The sequence below is a fragment of the Procambarus clarkii genome, chromosome 29, assembly GCF_040958095.1.
Source record: "Procambarus clarkii isolate CNS0578487 chromosome 29, FALCON_Pclarkii_2.0, whole genome shotgun sequence".
In the NCBI taxonomy this organism is placed as follows: Eukaryota; Metazoa; Arthropoda; class Malacostraca; order Decapoda; family Cambaridae; genus Procambarus; species Procambarus clarkii.
The window spans coordinates 4609666-4619374 of NC_091178.1; the positions used below are offsets into that span (position 1 = coordinate 4609666).

The following is a 9709-nucleotide window of genomic DNA, read 5'->3' on the forward strand; positions in this document are numbered from 1 at the left end:
ACCATGCGCGCCGGAATTGCCATCGCCGATTATCTGCGTCGTCTGAAGACGTGTTGCTTCTAGCAAGAGAAGCCGACGAACGGGCGGCAGAAGAAAGGCTTGAGCTCATCGAAGTTGATTTTCGTGGTTTACTTTTCTGGTTCGATGTCGACGGGAAACTTTGTAAATCGTTCCCTAAGGATACAGATCGATGGACAGTTTCTGTGTGTCCCTCAGCGGTCGCGCCACTTTGCACCCTTTTTGTTGCGGTAAAGGTGAAGGAGTTGCGGCGCCAGTTCTTCAGCCGCTCCCCGCTGACGCTCTGGCTTGGCTGCGGTTTGGCCGCAACTGGACAACTCGTACTCTTCGACATGCCGAAGAGACGAGAACTATTGCGGCCGTGAACGGCGCAGTTCTCATTGTAAATAAGAGCGTCGTCCCCAGACCTTTTCTTAAACATCTTGTGGGCAGCTTCGTTGTAGTACACTTGGTGAGTGACCGGAGACACCGAGATGAGGTGACTGGGCCGCCAGGAGTCGTCACTGTACATCTGAGGTCGAGGAGGGAGACGGGGGGCTGCATCTCCGTACAGCCTCTGGGAGAACGAAGTCCTCTCTTGGTCCCTGGCAGACTGACTTCGTGTACCTCTGCGCAACCTTTCCTTTTTCCTCCCTGTGACTCGCTTGAACACCGAAGGCAGAAGACTGATCTTGGTGGTTTTGTGTTTGTTGACCTGACTGGAGACTTCTGGTCTCTGCTGGCTTGCTGCTCTAAGCTTTGCCACTGGGCATCGTTGGGAGTGCATTTTCACGTTTATCAAACCTCTTGAAACCTGAAAAATAAAGAGAATGATAATACCTATTACAAATAATAAGAAAATGTGTATTTTTTTTAATTCAAGGGAGAACATTAGAATACAATCTATTCTTAAATAGTTTTTATCCAACGAATAAACACAAGAATATTGGCTGATCTTGGCGTCAAGGTCTAGTGCCCCAGCTTGTTCAGCACAGATTGATTGACAGTTGATTGGCGGGACTAAAGAGCCAGAGCTCAACCCCCGCAAGCACAAATAGGTGAAAACAGAACTGAGAACGACCTATCCAAGGAATACACCAAACACCACTTATATCCACTTAAGGAACATATTAACAATGACTCAAATTTCCAAAACGAAAGACAGGTATGAAAGACAGGTATGATGACTACAATACAAGATGATAGAAGGGAAACAGCGAGGGGAGAAATTATAAAGATAATAGAGCAAAGAAGGCATCATAAGAAACAAGGGGACACAGTGAGATGTTCAGTACATAAGCACCGTACTCTTTCATTGACGGGTTGCAGAAGGCAGAAGAAGCGGCACATGAAGAGTAAGGGGGAATATTTTGAGATCAAGAAATTATTTGAATATAAAAATCTTTCCCACGGATTTCCAATCCTATCATAGACGCGGCAAGTTTGTGCAGAATACCTGAGCAAGAGCAAATCGTTTAGCATTCATCAGTACCAAAGTCCTGATTGTATAATGCAAAACAAGCATTAAAAAAAAAAAAACGTGGATTTATTCACGCGTTGATTTATAATGAAAATGCAGTTATGAACATTACAAACACATAATCAAATGTCTATCCCTACATTAACCCTGTTTTATCCAATACATGAAACTCTCCTACACTATCAACCATCTCTATTCACACTTCCCCTCACTATGTGCAAGGCAGCAGCACAAAATATTTGCCACATTATGTGAAATATTGTGTTGCACATGTTGCGGTCCTCTGAACCTCACTCCTCAGTTACTCTTGCTTTTCTCAAGCAAAACAATTCAGCTACACACTATGTGCTACAGAGAGTACGAGGACATGTGTGTATATTATCAAGCATATATATAACACATTCAAACGTTTTATAACAATAGTAGTAAATAGGTACTGTTATCTTAACAACTCCCAGGCGTCAGGCTTGGTACTATTAAACCCTACCAGATGGTACTATTAAACCCTACCAGATGGTACTGTTAAACCCTACCAGATGGTACTATTAAACCCTACCAGATGGTACTATTAAACCCTACCAGATGGTACTGTTAAACCCTACCAGATGGTACTGTTAAACCCTACCAGATGGTACTATTAAACCCTACCAGATGGTACTATTAAACCCTACCAGATGGTACTATTAAACCCTACCAGATGGTACTATTAAACCCTACCAGATGGTACTATTAAACCCTACCAGATGGTACTATTAAACCCTACCAGATGGTACTGTTAAACCCTACCAGATGGTATTCTAGGAAGGCATCAAGCCATCTTACTGGCAGTCACACTATGTGAAGGATGTCCCCCGGAGGCTGGCGAGGACCCTGAGAGTCCATCCCATTAACTCCTTTCAATAAGACGACTCAACAGATGTGGCCTCGACAGCACGATTACCTCAGTGCGCATTCCAGCCGGAACTTGCCTCATTACCCCCCCACCTCACCCCCCCTGGTGCTTGATCTCCGAGGGTTATACAGCGACTGGTCCTTCCTCAGGCTGCACTAGTCATTACCACTCACACACCGACGACTCGTCCTCTCAACTATGAGGTCGCGTTCTTCGCGTTTTTTTTCAACGTCAACGTTACAAATGTATCCTATACAGAAAAGTAACGTCTCACAAATATATACGTTTTCTGTGTATTGGACGCAATAGGTCAGAAAGGATGGTTGGGCTCGAACGTTTCCGGTTAGGATAAAAGGTTGGATATTCGACGGTAAAAATAGCCTAAATTTCCCTGTCTTTTCCTGACTTGTGTTTCGTTATATCATTACACTTGCTTGAACTTGGTTGGATATATTCGTTCGATCCCGGGATCGAACCCGGGACCAATAGGATCACAAGTCCAGTGTGCTGTCCGCTCGGCCGACCGGCTGCCTTTGTTGGGTGGGGACATTTCTATAACTCCACAGCAGTTCTTCTTTAAAATATATATTCTTTTCCATGGTATTATTAGTTTTTAATAAAAGTTTTCATTCCAATTCTCATCATTCTGATACTGTGATGTAATCGTGTCAATATCTATCTCGCCGCTCTAGTGGCAAACTACACTGTGTTTCTATTATATATCGCCAATATACTTGGAAATTAAATGTCACTCACTTTATGCCTAAAATATAAGTTTGATTTACACGGCTGTACACCTGTTAAGTCCAACCAGTGTTGTCATAAGTTGTTGCGAATAAAGTTTCTTATTCTGATTCAGTTTAGGCATAGTTTTTTCACTCAATTCTCAAACTCCAGTTGCTTGTCCTCATATCCTAGCTGCTTGTCCTCATATCCTAGCTTCTTGTCCTCATATTCTAGCTGCTTGTCCTCATATTCTAGCTCCTTGTCCGCATATCACAGCTCCTTGTCCTCATATCCTAGCTCCTTGCCCTTAGCGCTTTTTCCTGATGATTACCTTACTTAAACCAAAGGCAAGGCTGTCTGGCCTTCACTTATATAGTTACTGTCGAAACTCAGCGGTGCATAACCTCGCAGAACGAATATACTCACATATTACGGAATTACGGAATTCATTCACACACACACACACTCACATACACACACACACACACACACACACACACACACACACACACACACACACACACACACACACACACACACACACACACACACACACACACACACACACACACACACACACACACACACACACACACACACAGGGGCCTCGTAGCCTGGTGGATAGCGCGCAGGACTCGTAATTCTGTGGCGCGGGTTCGATTCCCGCACGAGGCAGAAACAAATGGGCAAAGTTTCTTTCACCCTAAGTGCCCCTGTTACCTAGCAGTAAATAGGTACCTGGGAGTTAGTCAGCTGTCACGGGCTGCTTCCTGGGGTGTGTGTGTGTGTGGTGTGGGAATAAAAAAAAAAAAAAAGTAGTTAGTAAACAGTTGATTGACAGTTGAGAGGCGGGCCGAAAGAGCAAAGCTCAACCCCCGCAAAAACACAACAAGTAAACACAACTAGTAAACACACACACACATCATGTGGTGGAGGCTGACTCCATACACAGTTTCAAGTGTAGATATGATAGAGCCCAATAGGCTCAGGAACCTGTACACCTGTTGATTGACAGTTGAGAGGCGGGACCAAAGAGCCAGAGCTCAACCCCAGCAAGCACAACTAGGTGAACTAGGTGAGTACACACACACACACACACACACACACACACACACACACACACACACACACACACACACACACACACACACACACACACACACACACACACACACACACACACACACACACACACACACACACACACACACACACACACTGTGTGTCGTGTGTGTGGTGGAGGCTGACTCCATACACAGTTTCAAGTGTAGATATGATAGAGCCCAGTAGGCTCAGGAACCTGTACACCTGTTGATTGACGGTTGAGAGGCGGGACCAAAGAGCCAGAGCTCAACCCCCGCAAAAACAACTAGGTGAATACACACACACACACACTCACACACACACCAAGGCGGGACTAAAGAGCCAAAGCTCAACCCCCGCAAGCACAAATAGGTGAGTACACACACACACACACACACACACACACACACATACACACACACACACACACACACACACACACACACACACACACACACACACACACAGCCAGAGCTCAACCCCCGCAAACACAACAACTAGGTGAGTACACACACACACACACACACACACACACACACACACACACACACACACACACACACACACACACACACACACACACACAGAAAGGTGTCACCAGCTTCTATTTGCACATGCACGGAAGTTTACTGATATCTTGGGCATTGTTGAAGGCTAAACTCAACTTGTGGTGGCCTTAATAACCCTCTCGCAGTTGATAGGTCTTATAAGCCCTACACCAAACGAAGGTATCAGACATTTTCCAGTCCACTGTGTACTTTGCGTCTTGCCACACTCCCGTTGTGTTGCCACTTATAAAAGTACTCAAACATAACAAAAAATACAGGATCTGAAACATTGAGACCAGAATTTAACCTGTTTTGAAAATTATTTGGTTTAAATAAGACACTGGGTTAAAACATTCTTTAAATTGAGGTTCTTATGTCTGTGTGAAACAGTGACGTTCCCGACTGTGGTTTAGACACGCAGCCTCGATCCTATACACACAGCCTCGACCCCACACAGAGGTGGAAAGGAAACACACACAGAGGAAAACAGTGAAATGAAGATGAGAAACCCATGGTTTAATCAGAGATGTAGGCTAGCTAAGCAGCAAAGTAAAAGGGCATGGAGAAACTATAGGAATAACAGGACACTGGAGAGCAGAGAAAGATACCAGAATGCCAGGAATGAATATGTTAGGATGAGAAGAGAGGCAGAAAGAAAATACGAAAATGACATCGCAAGCAAGGCAAAGACTCAGCCTAAATTGCTACATAGCCACATCAGGAGAAAAACAACAGTAAAGGAACAGGTTATGAAATTAAGGTTAGGGGCAGAAGGATTCACTACAAACGACAAGGAAGTGTGTGAGGAACTGAATAAGAAATTCCAGGAGGTCTTCACCTTGGAGCAAGGAGAAATCCCAGAGATAAGAGAGGGAATAGCTAACCAGGAACCACTGGAAGAGTTTGAGATTACCAGCGGGGAAGTAAGGAAGTGTTTACTAGAATTGGATGTGACAAAGGCTATAGGTCCAGATGGAATCTCCCCTTGGATACTAAAGGAAGGAGCAGAAGAACTGTGCCTCCCGCTCTCCATGGTGTATAACAAATCACTGGCAAAAGGGGAACTGCCAGAAATTTGGAAAGCAGCTAACGTAGTCCCGATATACAAGAAAGGGGATAGGCAGGAGGCACTGAATTACAGACCAGTGTCCCTAACCTGCATACCATGCAAGTTGATGGAGAAGATTGTGCGAAGAAAGCTAGTGGAACATCTGGAGCGAAAGAACTTTGTAACACAGCATCAACATGGATTCAGGGATGGCAGGTCCTGCCTCACAGGGTTACTTGAATTCTACGACCAGGCAACAAAAATAAGGCAAGAAAGAGAAGGGTGGGCAGACTGCATATTTTTGGATTGTCAGAAAGCCTTTGACACAGTGCCACACAAGAGGCTAGTGAAAAAACTGGAGATGCAGGCTGGAGTGAAAGGGAAGGTACTCCGTTGGATACAGGAATACCTAAGTAACAGGAGACAACGAGTCAGTGTGAGGGGTGAGGTCTCAGATTGGCGAGACGTTACGAGTGGAGTACCGCAGGGGTCAGTCCTTGGACCTATACTGTTTCTGATATATGTAAATGATCTTCCAGAGGGTATAGAATCGTTTCTCTCAATGTTTGCCGATGATGCAAAAATTATGAGGAGGATTGAAACTGAGGACGATAGTAGGAGGCTACAAGATGACCTAGACAGACTGAGTGAATGGTCCAACAAATGGCTGTTGAAGTTCAACCCGAGTAAATGCAAAGTAATGAAACTAGGTGGTGGAAATAGGAGGCCAAACACAGGATACAGAATAGGAGATGAAGTACTTAATGAAACGAACAGAGAGAAAGATCTAGGAGTTGATATCACACTAAACCTGTCTCCTGAAGCCCACATAAAAAGAATAACGTCTGCGGCATATGCGAGGCTGGCTAACATCAGAACAGCGTTCAGGAACCTGTGTAAGGAATCATTCAGAATCTTGTACACCACATATGTAAGACCAATCCTGGAGTATGCGGCCCCAGCATGGAGCCCGTACCTTGTCAAGCACAAGACGAAGCTGGAAAAAGTCCAAAGGTATGCCACTAGACTAGTCCCAGAACTAAGAGGCATGAGTTACGAGGAAAGGCTGCGGGAAATGCACCTTACGACACTGGAAGACAGAGGAGTAAGGGGAGACATGATCACAACCTACAAAATCCTCAGAGGAATCGACCGGGTAAACAAGGATAAACTATTCAACACTGGTGGGACGCGAACAAGGGGACACAGGTGGAAACTGAGTACTCACATGAGCCACAGAGACGTTAGAAGGAACTTTTTCAGTGTCAGAGTAGTTAACGGATGGAATGCATTAGGCAGTGATGTGGTGGAGGCTGACTCCATACACAGTTTTAAATGTAGATATGATAGAGCCCAGTAGGCTCAGGAATCTGTACACCAGTTGATTGACAGTTGAGAGGCATGACCAAAGAGCCAAAGCTCAACCCCCGCAAGCACAAATAGGTGAGTACAAATAGGTGAGTACACACACACACACACAGCCTCGACCCCCCCCACACACACACACAGTCTCGACCCCACACACACACAGCCTCGACTCCACATACACACTGCCTCGACCCCACACACACACAACCTCGACGCCCCCCCACACACACAGCCTCGACCCCCCACACAGCCTGGACCCCACACACACACAACCTCGACCCCACACACACACAACCTCGACCCCACACACACACAGCCTCGACCCCACACACACAGCCTCGACCCCACACATACACAGCCTCGACCCCACACATACACAGCCTCGACCCCACACACACACAGCCTGGACCCCACACACACAGCCTCGACCCCACACATACACAGCCTCGACCCCACACATACACAGCCTCGACCCCACACATACACAGCCTCGACCCCACACACACACAGCCTCGACCCCACACATACACAGCCTCGACCCCACAGCGGCAGTAACGCACAAGATGACGAGGAAACTAAGCATATACTCACTGAAGTTGTGAAGACTTGAGGTAGATTAACATTTCCAGTAACACAGTGAACGCCACTAGATTACGAGAAACATGTGTATATACATGACACATAGCTTATGTACGAGGACACATACCAGAAAATATCATCTTTAACACACACGATGTGGAGGTCGAGAGGTTCCTGAAGGTGGAGGGTGGTCATGGGGACGTCACCAGCTGCGTCGCTCGTGTGGACGCCACCACCTGCGTCGCTCGTGTGGACGCCACCACCTGCGTCGCTCGTGTGGACGCCACCACCTGCGTCGCTCGTGTGGACGTCACCACCTGCGTCGCTCGTGTGGACGCCACCAGCTGCGTCACCCGTGTGGACGCCACCACCTGCGTCACCCGTGTGGACGCCACCACCTGCGTCGCTCGTGTGGACGCCACCACCTGCGTCGCTCGTGTGGACGTCACCACCTGCGTCGCTCGTGTGGACGCCACCACCTGCGTCGCTTGTGCGGACGCCACCACCTGCGTCGCTCGTGCGGACGCCACCACCTGCGTCACCCGTGCGGACGCCACCACCTGCGTCACCCGTGTGGACGCCACCAACTGCGTCACCCGTGTGGACGCCACCAACTGCGTCACCCGTGTGGACGCCACCAGCTGCGTCACCCGTGTGGACGCCACCACCTGCGTCACCCGTGTGGACGCCACCAACTGCGTCACCCGTGTGGACGTCACCAGCTGCGTCACCCGTGTGGACGCCACCAGCTGCGTCACTCGTGCGGACGCCACCACCTGCGTCACCCGTGCGGATGCCACCACCTGGCTCCAGCAATAACTGCCAACCTGTGTTGTCTTAAACATTTTATTGAAGGTGGCCGCCTCTCAGGTGCCACGCCTCTCGCTTCGAAACCTAGACCCCACCCCCTTTCCCCCCCCCTCCTTCAAGACCCCAAACACCCCCCCCCCCTCCTCTTGTGTGATTCTTCCCACTCCCCCCCTCTTCCTCCTCCTCCTCCTCCTCCTCCTTCGTCCGGCTTTCCAAGCAGCCATCACGACTTCTTCATAACCCTCATTCCATTCTTCTATCCTTTACTGCCTCCTATGTCTCTCAGCTATTGCTGTAGTCATCCGTTCTTGTCAGGTCTCTGTCCCCCATTCTTCAGTGATCCGAGTGCAGAGGAATAATCCCTCCGATTCTCCCTTCCTGTTTCCTTATTTGCTCTCTCTCTCTCTCTCTCTCTCTCTCTCTCTCTCTCTCTCTCTCTCTCTCTCTCTCTCTCTCTCTCTCTCTCTCTCTCTCTCTCTCTCTCTCTCTCTCTCTCTCTCTCTCTCTCTCTCTCTCTCTCTCTCTCTCTCTCTCTCTCTCTCTCTCTCTCTCTCTCTCTCTCTCTCTCTCTCTCTCTCTCTCTCTCTCTCTCTCTCTCTCTCTCTCTCTCTCTCTCTCTCTCTCTCTCTCTCTCTCTCTCTCTCTCTCTTCTTTCTATCTCCTTTCCTTTCTCTCACTTTTCTTTCTCGAGTTCGTTTCTTTTTCCTAGGTTCCTTAATCCTCCACCTATCCCCCCCTTCTTTTTATTCTTGCTTCCATACCTTCTCTCTATTCTTTCTTATTTCCTCTTATTGTTCCTTCCTGCGTCTCATCCTTCTTTACTCTCCTTCCCTATCTCTACCCCATCTGTCTTTTTTCCCTACTTTTTTCCCACTCTCCCTTTTTATTTCCTTTCTCCCTCTTTCGTTCCCTCCCTCCCCACCGGTCTTTTCCGTCTCGCTAGTTGGGTCCATCCCCTTGCGACCATTCTATCGAGTTTTCGTGCCGGAACACTGTGATTGAGGGAGTAGATGAGAACCTTCCCTCCCCCCCCCCCCCCGCTGGTGCTAAGAGGACACAAGGTCTCCCCCCCTCTCTCTCTCTCTCTCTTTATCTCTCTCTCTCTCTCTCTCTCTCTCTCTCTCTCTCTCTCTCTCTCTCTCTCTCTCTCTCTCTCTCTCTCTATTACATGGCAATAT

General features: G+C 47.8%; 2 protein-coding genes across 2 annotated transcripts in view; one reads left to right on the forward strand and one right to left on the reverse strand.

Moving 5' to 3' along the window:
* LOC123747501 (uncharacterized) overlaps positions 1–788 on the reverse strand; it is a 2203-nt gene extending 1415 nt beyond the window's left edge. Inside the window, exon 1 of the mRNA XM_045729718.2 lies at positions 1–788. This exon is cut by the window's left edge and continues 1415 nt beyond it. Within this exon, the coding sequence (XP_045585674.1) occupies positions 1–784 (784 nt within the window). The 5' untranslated portion in view covers positions 785–788.
* A 557-nt stretch (positions 789–1345) lies between these two features.
* LOC138369567 (major royal jelly protein 5-like) lies at positions 1346–8540 on the forward strand. Its single transcript, XM_069332986.1, has 2 exons — positions 1346–1352; positions 7828–8540. Exons 1-2 carry the CDS (start codon positions 1346–1348, stop codon positions 8538–8540), a joined length of 720 nt encoding a protein of 239 aa, XP_069189087.1.
* The last annotated feature ends 1169 nt before the right edge of the window (positions 8541–9709 follow it).